The 23,404-nt window shown below is 36.6% G+C and overlaps 1 protein-coding gene across 2 annotated transcripts in view; it reads right to left on the bottom strand.

Moving 5' to 3' along the window:
* Positions 1 to 23,404, bottom strand: part of Cdh18 (cadherin 18) — a 319,062-nt gene that overhangs the window by 80,443 nt on the left and 215,215 nt on the right. For both annotated transcript variants that reach the window (XM_046459923.2, XM_046459924.2), the window contains exon 5: positions 22,737 to 22,924. In XM_046459923.2, the coding sequence (XP_046315879.1) occupies positions 22,737 to 22,924 (188 nt within the window). The remainder of the gene's footprint in view (positions 1 to 22,736; positions 22,925 to 23,404) is intronic.

The raw sequence follows: 23,404 nt of genomic DNA on the forward strand, positions 1-23,404 counted from the left end.
ACCAGTGCCCATCTTCCTCTCTCCCCTCCCCTCCCCAGACTCTCAGATCCTTGGTTCTACTCTATATTTATGGAGTCAATTTTTTTTAACTTTCCACATATGAATAAAATCATTCAGTGTTTATCTTCATTGCATAGCTTATTTCAATTAACATTATGATTTCCAGGTCAACTCATGTTGCCGCAGTGACAGAATTTCATTAATTTTATTGCTAAACAGTATTTCATATGTTTTATTTATTCAACTGTTAGTGAACACATAGGCTAGTTGCATATCTCAACTAACGTTAAAAAGTACTACAATAAACCAAGAAATGTAGATGTCTTTTTAACATACAGGTTTAAAATTATATATATATATATATATAGATATATAAAATCATATATATATATATATATATATATATATATATATATATATATATATGATTTTAAACCTGTATGTTAAATATATGTGTGTGTGTGTATATATATATATATATATATATATATATATATATATATATATATATATATATAATTATATATAAAATACCCAGTAGTGGGATTATATCCACATTAATTATTTTACTAGTTCATGTTAGTTATACATAATATTTGGGTTCATTTTGACATAATTAAAATAACATGGAATACCAATTTCTCTAATTTAGGAAAGAATTTTGGTGTTTAACTTATAGCCACATGTGAGTATATGCTTGGGCAATGATATCTTCACACAAAAAATATTGCTTAGAAAAATGAGACTAGACCTTGACCTCTGTTCATAAGCCAAAGTTAAGATAAAACACATTTAAAAAATAAAAACCCACATCTAGAAAACTATTAGAAGAAATACTTCACAATAGTTCTAAGCAAAAAAATTTTTGGATATGATACACAAACCACAGGCAACAAAAGCAAAAGTCCACAAAGCAGAGGACATCAAAATAAAAAGTTGCAAAGCAAAAGACAAAGTCAACAGAATGAAGAAAGAACACACAGAAAGGGTGAAAATATTTGCAAATTCTACCTCTGACAAAGTGTTAATGGCCAGAATAGAAAAGTAACTTTAACAGGTCAATAACAAAATATAAATAAGTAAATTACCCAATGAAAATATGAGCTAAATAACTAAACATCTCTCAAAAGAAATAGCCTGTTGGCATATGGCAAAATGTTCAGTATGACTAATAATCAGTGCAAGTCTAAATCACAATGAAACTTAATCTCATTCCAGTTAGAATGATTATTATTAAAAAGATAAATGCTATTAAGCTTCCGAAGATAGAAGAACTTTCATATACTGCTGGTGGAGGTGTAAATTAATACAGCTAGTATGTAAAATAATAAAGTTTCATTAAATCTCAAAATAGAACTACTACTTGACCCAGAAATTATACAACTGGTTGTGAAGCTACTGGATATATAACACATCTTATGTTTACCTTGCTAGTTGTAATGTTGGTATCTTAATTTAATATTTTCCAAAGTTTTATGTTTCCATATCAAACATTTTGTTGATATTTTAGCAAAAGATTCATATAGGATTTTGAATTCCTTCTTTGTTGTTTTTATTGTATCTACTAATTTTCAGTTTAGAACCATTTCATTTCTTTGTTTTTTATTTCTTTTATTCTTATGGTCCTTGGATTAATTTACCTTTTTAAATTAGAGTTTTCTATTTCTTATTTATGACACTTTTTTTAGAGAGAGAGAGAGAGAGAGAGAGAGAGAGAGAGAGAGAGAGAATTTTTTAATATTTATTTTTTAGTTTTCAGTGGACACAACATCTTTGTTTGTATGTGGTGCTGAGGATCGAACCCGGGCCGCACGCATGCCAGGCGAGTGCGCTACCACTTGAGCCACATCCCCAGCCCCATGACACTTTTTTAAACTTCAAGCCTATATCAATATGTTTCTATATTTCTTTTGTATTTTCTTTATTTTCAATTATTCAACTGATATTTATGTACATAGACACGTATATACACATGAGTATGTACATGGTTTTTCCGTACGAAGGAGCTCAGATGTTTTCCTTCACTCTGAAGTCCAATGGTCTAATAATTTGGAGTTGCTAAAACAGAATACTGTAAACTCGGTTGTTTAAATGTCATTCATTTATCATGGTTCTATATCCTGGTAAGTTTCTAAGATCAATGTGGTGGCCGATTTGGAGCCTAGAGGTGGTCCTTATCATGGTTTGCCAAGAGCCTCCTTCTTGTTGCATCAACTCTTATTCCTATTCATGAAGGCTCCACTCTTGTGACCTCCCCAATTCTCCACCTCTAAATACCATCCAGCTAGACATCAACATATGACTTTGTGGAGAGTCAGAACTATGTAGTCCATCACAGTTCAGAAGAAACTAACTAGAATCAACATCCTTAGTGGGTTCTTTTAAACAGTAATAGTTCTGCTGATGATTTCTTCTCTTATTTTTTCTTAATTGTCTTGGAAAATTTGCCATTCTATTGTTTCAAAACATGTAGAAGAGAAAACAACTTAAATTTCTAAACCAGATGCTAAGAACATAGAACCTAGAAAACTTCTAGAATCTTAGGGAAACAGAATACAGTGGGTCAGTACAATATTTTTACTGTTTCTTTTTAAGGTTTTATATATATTTTTTTTAAATTTCAGCTAGACATTGTTGTACAAGCCATTTATAATCCCAATGGCTTGGGAGGTGGAGGTAGGAAGATCTCAAGTTCAAGGCTAGACTCAGCCCTTTAGCAAGGCTGTAAGAAACTTAATGAGACCCTTCCTCGACATAAAACATAAAAAGGGCTGGGAACTTAGGTCAATGATAAAGCCTCCGTGGGTTCAATGTCAGTACCAAAACATAAATAAAAACAAAGTTAAAAAAAAAACTTAAATTCTTAAAAGTTAATAGTATAAAATGGGAAGTTATACTCCATGTATGTATGATATGTCAAAAATACATTCTACTGTCATATATAAATAAATAAAAAACAAATAAAATTTTTAAAAGTTAATAGTATCTAAAAAATTGTGTATGTGTGATACAAATGTTATATTATTTTATGTGTGGATGTCTTTAAAAAAGGGCTGATTCTTCAGTTTATGACCCACCAATTAGAAGTCACTTGCTTTTAAGGGAATCCAAACTAAAATTGAGTTGTCATAATATTTACCATACATCTTGTTAGAGGAACCAAGTAACTCCTAGTTAAACCCACATATTGCATATTTTCTTTTCTTTATCTCTCTCCTGATTCGACTTCTTTTTCAATAAAATCCATCTATATTTAAATAACCTATCTGTACACACTTATTGCTGCCAGTATTTGGGTGGAGAGCTGTTGCCTTTCTTCACTTTCAGCTTCTGTGCTACCATGCTGTTCCTGGAAAGGAGAATCCTTGCCAGTTTTACCATCTAAGATCAATGTGTATCATTATGTGCACTCAACCAGCCTACCTCAGTATGCTATATAATAACTAACATCATTCCCATGGAATATGGGTATCCAAGACTTAAGACTAAAAGTTGGGATGCATTGACTAGGGAAGACTAACATATTTTTCTCTGATAATACTGGATTTTAAAACATCAATCTTTATTCATTCATTGTTTAAACAATGAATGAATGACAGTCATCCTGACTGTCCATGAAATTATGAAGGAAATTTTTGCCACCTTTATCTGATAAGTCTGATAACATAATCAAACTGTGATCCACAATGAAAGACATCCCTTTTTCCATTTCTTAGCTGGTCTCTTGACAAAGTTAGATGTCATATGTTGTAACACTAACCTTCGAAGTACTATAGTGTAGACTGTTTTTGAGGACACATGATTTCATGTTTGTGATCACCTAATATATGTTGAACTAATCCCAGGCAGGGAAAATCATTTTGAGATACTTGTTTGCCAGGACTGGCAGATGGATGTATGGGGACCCATCTGCAGACACAGTGGAATCATAGGATTATTTCAGGTTGGCACAATTTGAAACAGATGAATTAATGCAAATGAAATTATTTTAAAAACCTCACTTATAAAGAGAAGTTTAAAAAGCTGAATTGCAGTATAGAAAAACTGGAACAAAATTATACTCATTTGCTTGAGGATATTTTAGAATTATGTACATGAAGTAAAGTGTGCTTTTTTATTACAACCACAGTAGTATATAAAGATGGCATTAGTATGATGATTGTTTTCCAATTACTCTTACTGTGTTAAAGCTATACATATACCCATCATTTATACATTTTATATAAGCCTTCTAGAATTTTCTATAATCATTAGCTTTGGGGAAAATATTTAAACACTGTCTGTAAGATTTCACTTTCCTTTATTACCAGAAGAAGATTTTTTTTTCCTAAATTAGTCTATCAAAAACAGTATATTAAAGAGAAAAAAATCTATTTTTTTAATTCCAGATTTTAATGAAAGAATAGTAAAGAAAATTACTTTATAAGGAAGAAATATGAAAATTTACTCAGGCTACTGAAGTATCACAGAAAGCAATAACATGAAATATTTGCCTTGGAATTTATAAAACACAAACACATATTTTCCTGCCTTAAAAAAATACCAACTCAAAGAATTGCTGTAGAAACATGATATGAACCTGGTAAGTGTGGTTATAATAGAGCCAGAGAGAATTCATAAGAATATAAAATTTTTCTTTTATAGCTCAGTTCTCTGTTAAAGTCTCATTTGTTTTTTAGTTCTTTATGGATGGATTATGGAAATAATTGTTTGGACTAAAAAACTGAATAACTCTGAAGTTAAACAAGTAAGTGGGAGAAGAATTCTTTCATTTAGACCCATTTGAAGACACTTTGAAAGAGTAGATTCTAGTTCTTGGTAAGTTGTTTATAATTATTTTGTACACAGATTTTGTTTCAAGATATTTATTGATGACTGGGGCATGATTAATTGAATAAAGTTCATCCTATTTTACAAAATTTAAGAATTATGATATTTCTTACTTTAGAAATCTCAAGTATATACTAACGATTGGTATTTAATATAAGAAATATGATATTAAAGAAGAAAATTGTAGAATTAACTAATCCAACATTAATATTTATGAAAAAATATTTCCAAAATAGGATCAGATTATAATTTTCAATTCTTATATAATTTGCCCCAGATTTAATTCTCTGGACAAAACAGTTATGGTACAAGTTCTTTATGATTTAAAAAAAATTACATCATTGATTTTCAAACTTGCAAGAATATGATTAGTGTTGCCATATTTCATAAAGTCTTGAATATCCAATTATATTTTATTCAGAATTCCTAAAGAATTTTAATATAATATTTGTTAATTATGAAGAACATAGTTATAAAGCATTTATTTGTCATTTATTTAAAATTAGAATTTAACTAGGTGTCCTGTATTTTATCTATGATATTCACATTCCAATATTCAAAGTCAAGATGTTCATAGTTGGTGATAAGGCTCTCATGTTAGGAAAGAAGGAAATGACTAGCAAATATGACTTGAAATGTATATCAGTAACTCCTAATATATAAAAAGTTAAAATTATCTTTTTGTATACGACATTGCTGACATCAAATTTTATAACACATATAAAATAAACTTCTTTTGTATGATTCATCCTAATATTTTTTTTCCTTAATATTAAACCCTCCAAACATTTTCAATTAATCCCACTTGTGATATGCTTTGCTTTACGGGAAAGGTGCTTGGAACTGTGCTTAGAATGCTGATAGATAGTGATTGTTGTGAGTAGCCCTGGCTCCAAAGACTAACTTCCCCATCCCCCAAGAAGAGCTGCCCAATGGTGAGCCCTGGTGACTCTCATGATCTTTACCCACCAATCAGACTAGCCCTGCTGACTCTCATGATCCTTACTTGCCAATCAGAAAGCACCCTGTGCCAATCTGTCATAACTGTCAAACCGCCCCGGCTCTATAAATATGCAGAGCTGTTCCTCAATAAATGGGGCACTTCTCCGACAACGAGCCTTGTTTGCTGTTCTTTCTTTGGTGCCGAAACCCAGGAGGGGGAATTTGCTGCTTGAGGGCCCCCTCTCTCAAGGATTGCCGTCCTCGTCCACTCTTTCCAGAGCTGCTACTACTCACATAACACCGGCTCTTCAGTAAGTGAGTTCCCCTACTGGGTATCCAACTTCAGATGGGCTATACGCAGGGGCTTTGACTGTGATCATCTGGCAAACCTCTGACACCCATTCTGGAGGAGAGAACACACCCTGCCATGACCTTCATGGTCACAGTGGACTCTCTGGAACCCTGTTCATGAGCAGGAGGTCCTGAGGGGTGGAAGAACAGGCAATCCTCTCTCTCTTTAACCACCCTTGTCCCTCTCCTGACCTAAAAAAACAAAAACAAAAACAAAACTCCAAAAAAACAAAAATCCTGGTGTCAGGTGGTCCGTGACTTCTGGCCTTTCTGGGGCTGCCAGCTAGACTCTAGGGTGACAACTAGACCATCCTCCCGGCCCCGACTGTCTCAAGTCATATTGGTCAAGCTCTCCTTGCGGGGACATCTGTGTGAAGGCTCATCGATTCTGTTCAGGTACGGACCCTTCCCACCTTCCTACTTCATTTTTAAGGACCATTATGGAGGCCTCTTCGTCCCTCCCTGCAGACTCCCCCTTAAAATGCCTCCTGGCTAATCTGAATCGGCTATCCCTCACTTTTGGTATAAATCCCAAGACTCTCATGAAATTCTGCACACAAGATTGGCCTTACTATCAATTGGACAATCAAAGTCAATGCCCCCCCAAGAGGATCCCTAGATCCCGCAATTCTCAGAGATCTGTTTAACTTCTGCGAGTGCTCAAAAATATGGAAGGAGATCCCCTATGTTGAGGCTTTTTCTCTTTTTCGTTCTTACCACAACTTATGCTCTTACCTTAACAACACTACTGACCCTTCTTTGGATTCGGCAGATGAACCCCTTCCCTACTGACCCCCTACGTTGGCTCCCCCTTCTCCCGTGACACCTTTAGTCCCCCCCCAAACTAGGTCCTCCTCCCTAGTTTCACAAAACATGGCCCCCTTAAGAGAGATTGCTGGACCTGAGTGCATTATCCTGGTACGTGTCCCATTCTCTATGAATGACTTCATGCAACGTGAGCAAAGGTTGGGCTCATTCACCACAGATCCCACCACTTACATAAGAGAGTTTCAATGGGTCCTCCAGGATTATAGCCACACTCACCATGATATATGTATGTTATTGGCTAATACTCTCCTTCGTTTCTCCTTCGTGAGTAGCATACCAGAGTCTGGGAACTTGCCAGAGCCCATGCGGATGAAACTCACCAAGTTAATCCCAATCACCCTCCAGGGCCACTTGCTGCCCCAGATCAAACTCCCAACTGGGATTATAATACAAAAGCTGGCATACAGAGTAGGGACCGATTCGCCGCATGTATTATTGCTGGGCTCAAAAAAGCGGCACGTAAGGCTGTCAATTTCCAAAAATTACAAGAAATTATTCAAAAGTGAGAAGAGACACCATCAGAATTTCTGGATTGGCTTACGAAAGCCCTTCAGCAGTATACTAACCTAGATCCCAAAACCCCAGATGTGCTGTCATGTCCTTATGACATATTTCCTCTTGCAGAGCTACCCTGACATCCAGGCCAAACTAAAAAAGCTCAAACGCGGCCCTGCCACCCCCCAGACTGAAATCTTGGCGGTAGCCTTTAAGGTTTTTCACAACCCAGATGAGGAAATAGAGCGCCGCAAGCACAGGGCCGAACACAATAAATTTCAGATGCTCACCAGGGTCCTGCAGGGTGCTTTCTGGGTTTGAAAACCCCCCGGGCCCCTGCTTCAAGTGTGGCAAGGAGGGACATTGGGCCAGGGCATGCCCTGCACCACACACTCCAAGTAACCTATGCCCTAAATGTCAACAAAAAGGTCATTGGGACTCTGACTGTCCTAGATTCCATAGGAAGCCTATATCCAGGGAACCCTCTGACCTTCTGGGCATAGCAATCAATGATTGATGGAGCCTTGAGTCCTTGTCCCCAGCTGTAATGATTAATAAACAAGAACCCAGGATGTAGATTCAGGTGGATGGGTGCAAAGTTGACTTTCTCCTTGACACCGGGGCTACCTTCTCAGTCCTGGGGGCAAACAGTTCTGTCCACCTCTCCTATTGTCAGAATAGGAGGAAAGACTATCTCCTATTGTCCGAATAGGAGGAAAGACTATCTATCCAAAAAAGACTCCCCTATTACTCTGTTCCATAGACAACTTCCCATTCTCTTAGACGTTCCTAGTTATGCCCCAATGTCCAGTTCCTTTGCTTGGCAGAGATATTCTCTCTAAATTTAATACAACAATCAACATCTGGGCTCCTGGCATCAGTCAGGCCCCAGAATTGGCCTTTTCATCTTTTCTGGCCCTTTTAGCAGAAGACTGGCCATTCTGCTCCACTTGTGAGACTGACATGAAAAAGGACCCCTTCCCTACGAACCTAGTTGACCCCTCCACCGTTTCCTGCTCACCAGTTAACATTCATTTCAAAGATCCTAACACCTTCCCCAATCAGGATCAATACCCCCTGTCCACAAAAGCTCTTCTGGGCCTACAACCTATTATTCAGGACCTTCTGTGCAAGGGGTACCTCCGTCCTGCTCATTCCCCTTACAATACTCCCATACTAGGGGAAGAAAGCCCAAGGGTCCTATTGCATAGTTCAGGACGCATCAACACCTCCGTTAGGCCCATACATCCTTTGGTTCCCAACCCATACACCCTTCTGTCTCAGATCCCCCACACTGCCACCCACTTCTCGGTCATAGATTTAAAGGATACTTTCTTCTCCATTCCCTTTGCCCCGGAATCGCAAGATCTTTTTGCCTTTACCTGGACAGATCCCACCACCAGACATTCTCAATAACTAACCTGGACTGTCCTTCCTCAGGGATTTCGAGATAGTCCACACCTCTTTGGACAAACCTTGGCCTCCAACCTCCAATCTTTTCACCCCCAACCCCGAATCCAGGAGAAATTGATTATCTTCTCCTCTGTAGCCTGCCCAAAGGGCACTCAACAGATGACACAGTTCTCCTACTTAATTTATTGGCCTTAAAGGGATATTGGGCCTCTCCAAAAAAGGCCCAAATAGCATGTAAAGAGGTCACATATCTAGGGTTCTCTATCTCTCAAGGGAAAAATGCCATTACATTAGACAGAAAACAGCTTATTGTGTCTATACCTACACCAAAGACCAAAGATGACATACTCTCCTTCTTGGGTTTGACCGGGTACTTCAGGGCCTGGATTCCTAATTTCTCCCTCCTTGTCAGGCTGCTATGTAATCTGGCCAAGGGCCCCCAAGATGAACCCCTACCCTCAGCGATAGGGAGGCCCTTTACAATCCTTAAAAAGGCCCTCCTCCGGGCACCCAACCTGCATCTCCCGGATCTCTCCCAACACTTCACCCTCTATGTACATGTAAAACAGGGACAAAATCTGGGCGTTCTGGATCAGGAATATGGCCCCACATTTGCACCAGTGGCCTACCTATCCAAACACCTCAACCCCATCGTCAGGGGCTGGCCCCAATGTCTCAGAGCCCTAGCAGCGGCCCATGACCTCCAGAAAGAAGCACACAAGCTTACCTTTGGTTCCCCGCTAACCATTTCATCTCCTCACCATCTAAAGTATTTCCTCACTTACAAGGGGCTACAGTCACTTCCTCCTTCCAGGGTTCTATCCCTCCTTGTCTCATTCCTTGAAAATCCCTCCATCTCTTTTCAGTCCTGCTCTCCATTAAATAATGTCTCCCTCCTTCCATCTTCTCCCTTTCAAGATCCCATCCACAAATGCCTGGAGGTATTAGAGACAATTTTACCCTGCCCCACCACCATTTCTGAGGGACCCCTGCCCTCTTCAGATCTCAGCTGGCTCTCAGATGGTAGCTCCTTTATACACGGAGGAGTTAAAGTGGCAGGATATGCTGTCATTTCCCTCTCATCCATCATAGAGGCAAAACCTCTCCCACCCAATACCACCAACCAACAAGCTGAACTCATAGCTGCCACAAGGGCATTCAAGCTAGCGGAGGGAAAAACCCTCTCCCTATAAACAAATTCCAAATACCTCTTCCATAACCTGATCTCCCATGCAAACATTTGGAAAGAAAAAGGGGGCTACTGACCATCAGAGGGACGGCAGTCATTAATTCCACACTTATTTCTGGCCCACTATGAGCCTCCAGGCTGCCTTCCCAACTGGGAATAATCCATTGCAAGGCCCACCAAACTGACTCCTCCCTTACTACTATGGGGAATTCCAAGGCCAATCAAGTGGCTTGATCAGCTGCCTTTACCTCCTCTCCGCTTCTCTTCATTACCATCAGGGATTGGCCCCCAAATCCCCAACAACTCTTCCAGTTTCTTCACTCTCTATTCCATTCTAGTCCACAAAGTCACACTACTTTCCTTCACTCCTTTTTCACCCTTTCCCCACGAGATAAGACCCTCCTACAACAGATCACTTCCGCTTGTCAGATTTGCCAGAGAACCAATACCAATACTCCATTAAAACCTAGACCTTTCCCTTCTCATCAGGCCCGTGGTCATACTCCAGCTGCAGACTGGCAAATTGATTTTACTAACATGCTCCGAGTAAAAAACATAAAATATCTTCTTGCATTGGTAGATACTTTTTCAGCATGGGTTGACGCCTTTCTTACTTCTAACATGTGGGCCTCTAAGATAGTTGATCTGTTGCTTACTCAGATAATCCCCACAGATAATTCAGGGACTGGCTCAAGTGCTATCACTCCCTTGGCATTTCCATTGCCCTTACCGCCCCCAGGCTTACAGAAAGGTTGAAAGGACCAATCAGTCCCTTAAAGAGACCCTTACCAAGCTCACCATGGAATTAAGCCTCGACTGGGTAAAGGTGCTCCCCTTGGCTTTATTGCGCATTAGGGCCTTGCCAAAGAAGCAAGTCATGTATGGACGTCCCCTCGTTCCTCCCAGATTGCCTACTGAACCCCTACCCATCTCCAAAACCTATGCCCTTCCCCTCCTCTTCCATCTACGCTCTGAACTCTGGCACTATCAAGACTGGCTCTTTCCTGACCCCACTCTCTCTTAAAACCCTACCTCCTTAACACCTGGTCAACTTATTTACTATTGCCCACTGAGGAAAAAGCCCCCTTTAAAACCAAAATGGAAGGGCCCTGCTCAGGTGATTATGAGCACACCCTCAGTGGCCAAACTCAAACTACCTAATAACCAACTTACTCCATGGATTCATATTTCCAGGCTTAAGCCTGGCACTCCTACACCTTCATCAGAAGAGCCAAGGATCGTCATCTGTCATTAAGTACTCTTGTCAATGCTGCCCCTCATTTCTGGCCCCTTTTGGGTCCTCTCTTTTCCCTATGTCTGGAGATTCAAGGCAAGTGACCCTAAGGGCCCCCTCCAGCCAGACCCCCCCCCACTTGCTTGGATCTGGCTGGTAGTGGGACCGTTGTGTGTTGTCCTTCTGACAAACCACTTAGATGTCCGGAGCATGGTGACCCCTGAATAAGTGTGAACTACCTTTATCATAAGAGAGCACTTTACCAGTTGCCTTCAGGGACTTAGGAGGAACATGTGTGTTTTGTTTACCCTCCCAGTTTTGTAAGAAATTCAAGTATCAGTATTTAACTTTGAGATATTTCATATAAAACCTGGAGAGATCTGACTGCTCTCAAAGGGAAATCTGGTAACAATGGGCCACCGTCCTCCCTTGGCCACCTTCATTCAGAGCGTGGGACAAGTTGCCTTCTTTATTACAAAGCTGTGCCTTCTTGGTGTGAAGAGAGACAAGACTAGGGAATAAAGCTGGGAACAGTGCTCCAAGGGCCAGAGAAAGGTAAAGAGAGAAGCAAGGTGGTTTCAGAGACACCCAGGTAGGAGAGAGTTTGATGGTCAATAAGAGCAGCCTTAATAGAGAGGGGAAGGAGCTAGAAGAGTGGAATTGGGGGTGTTAGGTGCAGGACAGGCTGGCCAAACAACTTAGCTGCAGGATGACCAGGCCTCTTAAACCCTCTGTCTGGTTCTTTTTCACCTGTTTGCTTCAAGCCCAAGCCCAAATGCCCAAGCCCCCACTCAAGGCTGAACACTCAACCCCCACTCAAGGTTGAACCCTTAACCCTCCTTGTGCCAACAAGGCAGCTTGCAGACCCAGAGACCCCATTAGATTTGGGCTATAAAAACTCCCTGTGCCTGTTCCTTCCCTTTATCATAAAGTTCATTCAGACTCAGGTGGGTAAAATTTCTAATCAAGCTTTTAACCAGCTTCTTCTCAGGAATTACCAACTCCTGGCTACTGATGATACCTCCAGTGGAGACCTATTCTGAATGGACTGACATCATCATGGATCTGTGGTGGGAAGGAACCTTCGTTGATCTGGTTCCTGAAGTTATACCGGTCTTCTCTGCCCTCCTGTGGGGGCTCCTTACTTTCCTACTCTCTGATTCCCCCATGCCACCCCACCTCAGCAGGAAGCAGCCAGAACGAGTGGACACCCACTCTCATTTAATAACAAAGAGGGGGAAATGTTGGCAGTCGCCCAAGCTTCAAAGTCTAACTTCCCCATCCCCTGAGAAGAGCCATCCAATGGTTAGCCCTGCTGACTCTCATGATTCTTACCCACCAATCAGAATAGCCCTGGTGACTCTCATTATCCTTACCCACCAACCAGAAAGTGCCCCATGCCAAACTGTCATAACTGTCAAACCGCCCCAGCTCTATAAATATGTAGAGCTGTTCCTCAATAAACGGGCACTTCTCCAAAGGCGAGTCTTGTCCGCTCATTCTTTCAGTGATAAATTAGTTTGCTCAGTATTTATTGGTTTATAGTTATTTTGTGTTAATAGTATAGTATTAGTTTCCTGGGTCTGTCATAACCAATTACCACAAAGGAAATAGATTCAAGCAGAAGAAATTCATACTCTTTACATTCAGAAAGCAAGAATTCATGAATTTGATAAGTCTGTTCTCTCTCTACAGGAGAATCCTTGAGTTTCTTTGGCTGTTCTGGTCTTCCTGAGAAGGAATCATCCCCTATTGCTGACATTCTACTTGTTTTATAATTCGGCAATTTGCAAGATAAGATTTCAGGTTTGCTTAGAAATCCCAGGCAACTATGCGTGACAAAGATTTCTTCCAAGGCAGAATTAAATCAAAAGGAATTAATGCATAGTACAGAGTCAGTGCTCAGCAGACTTATGGTCTAAGGGCAAAGACTGAAGGCTTAGAGGGATATTCTTAAGCCTGAAACCTAGCAGAATTTTTCCTACTGGATTTTACACTTGCTTGGAGTTGGAGACTCCTTTATTTCTCCATATTTTCCATATTCGAATATCAGCATCTATAGCTATTCTGCTATATCTCTCTGATCATTATTCTTTGGAAGCAGATAACTTGTTATCTAAGTTCACAGATTCACAGATAAAGACTTCAGTCCCAGTTAGAAACCATTCAGTTTCACCTACTTGATTCTAATGATGAGATTTAAATGTTTTTGTCAATGATATTTAGATAAGATTTTTCAACTTATAAAATTGATTTTTAATCCCTTAGGACTTGTGGAGAAGTTGAGATGAGTGATGCTATTGTACTTACAAGAATGACATACATTTTGAGGAGCCAAAGGCAGACTATAGTGAACCTATAGTGAGTCCATCAATTATGCAATTGTGTTACAGAGCACAAAGGACAGGAGGAGCTTATTTTGGATTATACATGTAGATGCTAAATGCAGTGACAAAAAAAATACTGATAAATGAGCCAGAGGGATATTTGGCAGAAATAATTTGATGAGGTAATGTGAACACACATGCAGAGAGAGGAGTGATATGGCCATGACTCAAATAATTCCCTGAGCCTTCAGAAGATGAAAGAAAGAGGGAAAGGATGCTTCCTTAGGGTTCATGGGGGAAAGTTCAGTCCAGCCTCCAGAACTTTGAAGTGAACTATGTCTATCGTTTCAAGACACTGTTAGTGGTCATTTGATAAAGCATCCCCAGAAAGCTAGGTATATTTATTCATGTCATTAAAAATGCAGCAGAAATTTTTCCTTTTATTGGTGTGCTAAAAGGTTTACGTAGTATTGAAGTTATTGTTACCTCTTTGGTGCAATGAACAGTGTATTGGAATTATTTGCTCTTTCAGTTTTGATTAAAATTCTTTAGTGAAACTTCTTGCTGGTCTGTTTTGAAAGGACATTCAATCCCAAATTTCTCATTCTTATATATGGAAATCAATTTATAAGGATTTGTATTTTTTTTTCAATTTGCTCTTAGCAATTTCCCTCCCATAATATATTTTACATTAAATTTGTTTGTGTATAGTTTAAAATATTATGTTACATTTTTTTTTAGCATTTTCTAGATGATTATTTTCTGGCATTTTTAAATGTTTCTTAATAATATTAAAGCATATTTTTAATGTATTTTATGTTTCCTAACCTCCTTTTGTAATTATTAATTCATTTTCTGTTTTCAATTTTCCTACTTTATTCATATATTTAATTTATTTAATTTTTGCACTTCTTTTATTTATTTTTCTCAATACATTTACAAATAAGAATGAACTCTCAGGCGTACTTAATTTCTATCCTGTAATTTCCAGGCATGTTCTTTTTCATTTTTTAAAGTAATTGTTTCTTTTTACTTTTACATGACAGCACAATCCAGTTTGATATAACTATAAAAGCATGGAATATATTTTATTCTAGTTAAAGTCCCACTCTTATTGATATACATGGTAGTGGGATTCACTGTGTTGTTTTCATACATGTACATGGAAAAACTGTCAGATTCTTTCTACTGTCTTTCCTTTGCTTATCCCCCCCAGTTCCCTGCATTTCCCCATTGTCTAATGTACTGCTATTTTATTCTTATAGGTGCAACCACTCTGGAAATACTGGAAACTCCTGGGAAAACTTAAAATCCACATGTATTAGAATAAAATTTGACTCTTATCTCTCACCCTGCACAAAACTCAGCTCAAAGTGAATTAAGGACCTAGATATTAGACCAGAAACCTGTATGCACATACTAGAAGAAAAGTTCAGCCCAATACTCCAATATATCAGCTCAGGAACCAAATTCCTTAATAAATTCAATAATCAATAAGTGAGTTGGCATCAAACTAAAAAGCTTTTTCACAAAAAAAGGAAAGTGAGGAGAGCCTTCAGAATGGGAGAAAATTTTTTCTACCTGTACCTCAGGTAAAAATTAGCTATTGTTCCACATGCTATATAACTGTTTAAAAATTATCTCCCATGCAAGGATTTCCCTGACCTTCTACTTCCTTTGAAAAATTGGTACTCATATATCTGAGCTCATACAATTTAAGTCAACCTATAACATTAGCACTTGACATATTGTATTATAATAATATTTCATGTCTAGGCAGTTTTCTTCCAGAAAAGAGTATCATCTAATTCATCTTCACATTTCAAGTATCTAGAATAATTCATAGTTTACAAAGGGTGATTAATAACATTTTTGCAATCTCAATTATAGCTGTATGTAGAGCAGAGAGGAACATTATTATATTGAAGGATGAACAAGTCCATATTTTAAAAAGGAATGGTTAACAGCTGCATATACCCTAAATAATTAATATAATTTAACTTTTTGATCATCACAATATCTCACTAACGTATAATTTTTCTCCATTTATAAATGAAGAAACTGAGGTACAGTGAATTTAAGAAACTTCCAGAGGCCAAAGGCTATAGTGATGTAATTTATATCCTTAAACACTAGGTTATGCTGCTGAAAATTTAATTAGCAAATAAGTGATGTGAAATAACAGTCCAGTTTGATGAATACAAATAAATATATTTTAACAGCATATAATATTCATATTATTAAAAATGTCTTTATGTTTTATTTTCCCAAGTATTCTCTTAAATTATAAATGAATCAAAATTTTATTAATTCTCCTAATCACAACTCTGAGTACCTCTACAATTTCTTTAATTCACAGACTTACAGAGCTAAGAACTGAAATGCTATTTGGGCAAAACCTTTTATCCACTCGGTCTTTGCTGAAAATGCTTGTCCTGGCATAATTTTAACTTCCCCAGGAAATTGGGCTTCCCTTACTTTTCTTTATCTACTGCTCAGTTTCCTAATTTAACAGCTCATTGTCAATGAGTTGAACCCAATTTTTATCTTAGATATTAGTTTTCTAATTTCATCCTATTACTCCTAGTAATTACTTTTACATATCATTGGTCTTTCTCACTTATAAAGCCATACTCTGACTCTTTGATATTAATCCATTTAATATTAATATAGATAGTTATCAACTCTTCCATCAATCTTTTTCCAACCAGTTGTACATATTTAAGGCTTTTTAATTGTTTCTCATTAATCCCTTTTATTCTTTCTTAAGCTACTGCAGTGTATTTCTTCTGTGGAGCTATATAACCAGCAGAAGTACAGGACCCAGAAATGATTGCTCAGCCAAGTTGCTCTATGATTCCATTCTTCTTGAATTTCAAAGAGGATGCAAATTTCTGTTCATCTATGTAAAACGAAAGAGACTATTGACCTCTTTTTTATCTGACTTCTGGGCTATATCACCACTTAGATTTTTAGATGCAGGATGGGAATGCAATTGATAGGGTCCATATTAACATTTTCATACAAAAAGTGTCATATTAATGATAAAACTTATCAAATGGGTATTTTAAATCATGGTGTTTTTTACAAATACAAGAAAAATTAGATAAATTTATTTTTTTTCTGCCTGGACTCTTTTAACTATGGTATATTTTGTGGTTCTTTTCTGCTGTCTTTACTAGATACCAGACATTCTTTGAAGACCAGAACATATACATAAGCTTTCTTTCTATAAATTTCTCTTTGGAAAAGAGTGTAGACTCATTCATAGTATATAACTGCAAGGATAATGATACAGATTAACATTAATGTAGAAAATATAAGAAAACATTTTGACATTTATTGTCAATTAATCATGGGAAAATGAATACAAAGATCTTTCAATTCAAATAACTTAAGTATATATCACATTATATATATAAAGTATATTAATATACTATATATTATGTTTGTATAATTATATACCAGTGGATATTTGTATGTTCATTTCTATATATGTGCTTTATATTAAAAAATTAAATGGCTTCATATATGTAAATGCATACCAACAGCCATAGATATATAGATCAAATTCGTCAGGATGTTTCATCAAGACATTTATTTACAGCTAATACACTAAATTATATTGTAAAAATATATGATTTTAAAACAATTGTCAATAGTCATGCCTGTAGATGAAATAACATAAACAAAATTTGCCTAATACGACTTCCTGTCAAAAGTCATTAGGAAAACAGTGATGAATTTCACTGCATTGAAATTTGGATTCTTCTCTCCAGAGCCTCTAGATAAGCTGAATGTTTTAGTCATCACTTTTGGTGCTCTGATCAAAAAACCGTACAAGAACAATTTTAGAGGAGAAAAGTTTATTTGGTCCTTAAAGTTTCAAAGGTCTCTATCTATAAATATCCAGGTCTCTTTCTTGGGGCTCAAAGTGAGGAGTGTGGTGGGGGAAAGTTGCTCAGAAAGTAGGCAGGAAGGGGGGAGAGAGAGAGAGAGAGACTCCATTCACCAGATACAAATTATGTAGCCTGAAGGCACACCCCCAGTACCCCCCCCACTTCTCTGGCCACACCCTACTCACCTTCAGTTACCCATCAGGGATTCACTGAGTTAAGGCTCTCATAATCCACTCATTTCTCCTCTAAACCTTCATTAATTGTCTCACACAGGAGCTTTTGGGGAAAACTTCACACCCAAACCATAATACAGAATAACATTTCAAATGTTAGAATTTAAAAATATAAAAAATAAGCCTGAAAAACTTTTTCAATAGTAAATTCTCTAATAAATGTTCCTATTTTACAGTGCATTCGAATTAGAAATCTATACATCCAGTTGGTAGGATGCCTTAATTTTTGCTCCTTGTTCACAGTCCAACAGTTTTTAAAACCAATAGCAAAGAAGAGCCTGATCCTTTTTTGGAACTCAAAGCAAACAAGGAAATAACAATGAAAATCTCAATAATCAAAATCTGAAGACAAAAAAAAATTGGTATTTGGGATAGTCTATTATGGGTATAGTTGAACATATTTCATGCTTTTCCCTTAGAAATTATTCAAATTTTATGGTTCTTTTTAGTTATACATGACAGTAGAATCCATTTTGCCATAATTATACAAGCATGCAATATATCTTGTTTAATGCAGACTGCAACACATCTCCTTCCCATTCCCTCTCCCATCTCTAGTTCCCTTTCCTCTATTGATCTTTCTTCCATTTACCCATAGTTATTTTTCATTTAAATTAAAAAAAAATATTTCTAACATTTGTTTACTCTTATGGTTAATCTCAAATTATTTGTAAAATGAAATGATATAATAGTCTTTTACACAATATATTATAACTTTTAAAAAATACACAGTACATGGCTTTAGCAATTTTTAACATCTGTTATAGGCAAGAATGCATTTTCAGTACAGGTAATTTAGAGTGAATTAATGACAAAATGTCTTATTCTATCAGAAGCAAAATCTTTGCTGTGGATATGGAATTTCATTTTGTGTACAGTGAAAAATTATGGTAATGCATACTATGATACATGAAACAAAAAAGAGGGTTCAAAGGAGATTCCTGACAGAAATACACCTGGATATACGCCTTACACAAACAGTATTTAACTTGAACTGTGAAGCATAAAGGAACCTGCTGCTTCCCAAAAAGGAAGGGGAAATAGATTAACAGAAACATGAGGAAAGCAAGCATATGTGATTCAACAGACAGAGGGGATTTTCTTCTTCCTGTGCGTCCAGGTGGTTGATGACATGGAATAGAAAGGCCAACTAAAGGACCAAATGGAGTGGCAGGGAAAGTGTAAGCAAATGTGCTTTGGGCTGGGAATATGAGTCAGGGTTAGGGAACCTGTCTAGCAAGCAGGGGAGCCCTGGGTTCAGCCCCCAGTCCCTTCCCCACTTCACACACAACAAGATTAATGTTAATCAGACAACTGGCACACACTGTAATGCCAGTGACTGTGGAACCTGGGACAGAGAACTTCAAGTTCGGGAGAAAAAACTTCCCTTTTAAATAGAGAATGAGAGAGATAGTAAAGGAGATGCTGAGATAGTAGAATGATTATGAGTCAGACGTAGCTTAGACCATCCTTTCACCTTATTTTATCTATTTTTCAGAATCACCTAGTACATTTTTAAAATAAGTGAAGTTTCAAAGAAATAGATGAAGTCATAGATATAAATGGTAAGATCAAGATTTACTTTTGTTTCCACAGTAAAGGTTGTATCTCTTAGTACTTCCTTGACATAAATCACAACAGTAATATTTTGAGTTAAATTAATAGGCATTGTATGAGCAATTGAATAACCTAGGGAAAGGAAAGTGGCAGTACAAATGGTATTTGCTAAAAAGGGACAGGGTAAATTAGAGTCTTGAAATAAAAGAGTTAATATTTAGAACAACTGCAATAAAGAATGCAAATTGATACAGGAACCATAAAAAGAGTTTCTGAGAGAGACTGTTGTAGAGAAGTCCATCCCGAGCAACAGAGGATGTCAGAGGACAGAGCACATCAACTTGCATTCATCCTTATCTTTCTTCACCTTTCCATCCAGTCAGGCTCCATTAAACAATGAATGAAAGTTACCAGAGTGTATTTACAATGTACCACGTCATGCATCAGAGAATTCCACTTGGCAATTTTCTGATGAGGGAATGATATGGACATGGATGTGCAGGTGCCCCTGCTGGCTGGTTTATAGAGTAGTTCAGGTTCTGATCTTCGAGGAGATTAGCTTTCTGCCTTGCTGACTAAACTGAGCTGCCTTAGAGATTAAATAAGAAACAGGTCTTAAGGATTATTTTTATCCTTTTCCTGCCATCTGAATCAGTCCCTCTTGAAGGGTAAAATGCATTGATTCTTTACTTTTTCTTTTTTTTCACACTGGAGATTGAACCAAGGGATTCTTTACCACTGAACTACATTCAATAATATATTATTATTATTATTATTATTATTATTATTATTATTATTATTATTACTATTTTTAAATTTTGGACAGGGTCTTGCTGAACTGCAGAGACTAGCCTAGAACTTGGAATCCTCCTGTCTTAGCCTCCTGAGTCACTGGGGTTGTTTTTAATACATCATCAGTACTTATTGCTGAATTGAAAACATTTCTTCTTGAAAATATCCATTTTGAGTGGGTGCAAAAGGGAATGAAGCATGTTAATTAAACACATGTGTGCACATGTGCATAGTTTCAATTTCATTTTTTTTCTGGCAGCCATTAGATTGACCGTTGCTCTGCATGTGGGAAGATCTTCCCACTTTTTACAATGCCCCAATGTTTACATGACTTCAGATCTTGAATATAGACAAACTATTCACCACCCTGCTCAGTTTCTATAATTGTATGTTATTTCCTATTTTATAAGGTAATAGGACTTACAAGACAAGAAAAACCCTCCACATTCTCCAGCTATATCATCCAAACTTCCCTGTATCCATTGCCGTCTTCTTCCTGTCCCTCAGTTCTCTCAGTGTAGGAAAGAAACTGTCATAAATGAGCTGTTTTCATCCACCTGTGATCAAGATTCCATTTACTATTTACTGTTTTTATTAATGCTGTTAATGTTCAATAGAAAACTACTTGAAAACTTGATTTAAATAATTGATTTAAAAGGATGCCCTCTATCACCAGGGCATCCTTTTAAATCAATTATTCTCCTGTTGGCATCACTGTTGTCTGTTTTCAGTCTCTCTTCTTAATATTAAAATCTTTGTCCCACCAAATCCATCTACAGCCTTCAAAACCTCTCCCTGTCATTTACTGCAAAGCTTCCCATAGGAGGTGGTATGTTTTCCTTCTTTTTCTTCCCATAATCTTGCTTCTTATTCTTTTTCCACCACTAGTCAAGGTTCAATCTTAAGTCAATATAACAATATAATCACTAGGAGAAGTATTGAAAAGATTTAACACAATACAAATAACTTTATGGTACCAATTTATCAACTGGTGTTCGAACACAGTCTACAATAGCATCACTTGAAGTACTTATTAAAATGCTGAATATTGCAGCCCTACTGAAGAAAATTAAGAGGGAGAGAGAGGAAAAGAGAGAGAGAGGAGAGACAGACAGACAGACAGACAGACAGAAACACACACACACAAACTAGGGATCTCAATTTTCCTGTATTGCAAAAATAAGATCTGACTATACATGAAGAGAGGAACACAAGGCAATAGGAAATACACTTGAAATTTTTTTCTTCAAATTGTGTATATTCCACTGTTAAGGTTATAAAGAGAAGAGACTTATGTACTCTTAAAAGCAAAAAGTAGTAGTTTTGTTCTAAATGCCAGATTCTTAGAAACAAAATAAGACTGGAGGATAAAGTTAATGGTTTCACTGACACAGACTTCATGACTCCATGAAAATCAAGCAGAAGGCTGTGTCTTTAATGGGTGTTAGCAAACAGTAGTTTTGTATTAATCAGAAAATCCTCTTTATGAGGAATGGTGTTAACAGAGCTAGCATTCATGATAAAGCTTTTATCTGAAAGTTATAAAATATTTTACACAAATATGTATTATTTGAAAACAAAAAAAAATAGATGAGTTAGAGATCTTCTCATTAATTTATGCGGCATTTTGGAAAAAAAAAATTAATAAGAGAAAACAAACAGAAGGACAAATAGTTATATATCAAGAATTTACAGTATTTGGAAATAGAATGAGATAGAGGAGAAGAAACAGAATAAAGGCAAATATTCTATATGTCAAAAGTAAAAGATAAATGGTGGAAAAAATAAAAGGCACCAAAACCTGGTAGACACTGGAAAAGCTAAACATTGATGGGGAAAGGATCTCACAATTGAATGCCAAAGACATTTAAAAGCTAAATATCATTCAGGTATGTATTTTGCCATTCAAGTTTTCAAGTAGTTTTCTATTGAACATTAACAGCATTAATAAAAATATTAAGTTTTAAAGTAATCCAGTGGGTTTGTATCTCCAAATTTCATACAAAGTATTCTGTGTGGCATGTAAGTTAGCACACTCCTTTTCCTGTCCTATCACACACATTAGTTGATTCAGAAAATAAAAGTTATTATTGTCCTTGAAATTACATCTGAATTTTTAAGATCAGAACAAGGTATCATTTTTAAAATAAGATTTCTACGAGTGTTTATATTATTTATGTATTTCACTCAAATATTTTGATAAATTCTTAGTTTTACTTCTAAGATTATTTACAGTTACGTTTTTTTTTTTTTTAACTGATACATGAATGCTATGGAAGCTGCCCATTTTTGTTATTACAGAATCATCATGGCTTTATTTTGAGGACATTTTTAACCCTTTATATTTAGTTGAAATGAATTATACTTATTTTTTGATTGGTATCACTGGGACAATTCAGGTAGACTTGAGCAATGAGAAACACAGCAAAGGTAAGGAGAGACACGGTCCAGGTATACTCTGCATCAGACTTCTTGTTTTATCAAAGTATGCTTTCTGAGAGAGGATCCAAAGCTTCTGACACTACCATAATTAAAATGTAGTAATATTACAAAGAGAAAATACATGGCTTATTCATACCTCTAGCAAATTTCCATTCTTTGAAATATTAGTTATTTGTGTGAATCACGACATGTATGTTATTTTACCTTCTTTAAGGAGAGGATTCCTTCTCTGGTGTCTTTGTCAGTGGAGATGGAGAATACCCCAACACCGTCACCATTCACAATGGAGTAGGTCATGTCAGCATTGGAGCCAGTATCAGCATCATTTGCCTTGATTTTCCCAACAGCTGAGCCAACTTGAGCTGATTCTGGAACATATAGTTGATAGTGCTCTGGAAAATATTTCATATTAAAAGTAATGTTCATAAAGTCATCTTATAAGAAAATATTATAAAATTTAAATTTTGCATTCAAATAAATGTTAAACTAGGAAATAAACAAATCATTTTCAGAATTTAAAATATTAGTTTACTAATTAGTAATTAAATACTAGGTTTATATGAACTTTAAGATATATGGAAAATAATATACATGAAAAGAACCTGTATACCTTAACATACAATATCTTATTTGCTGTCTATCTTTAAGTGACAGAAAAATAGAGTAGTTAAGTTTCCAGTTTCATATTGAACAAAAATCAATTTAGTAAGCTATTAGTGCAATTCCAATTTATTTTTCCCCTCATATAGCATGTAAAGTTCAAATATAAAAGTTTAGGAATGTGAGAATTAAACAGAAAAATCAAGAAGAGAAGAAAAGTAATATTATAAGTGTATAACCATTTAGTGCAATACATAAGCCATGACAAAGAT

Source organism: Marmota monax, unplaced genomic scaffold (assembly GCF_021218885.2).
Source record: "Marmota monax isolate L192 unplaced genomic scaffold, Marmota_monax_Labrador192_F-V1.1 WCK01_AAM20220418_F8-fsc00408, whole genome shotgun sequence".
Lineage (NCBI taxonomy): Eukaryota > Metazoa > Chordata > Mammalia > Rodentia > Sciuridae > Marmota > Marmota monax.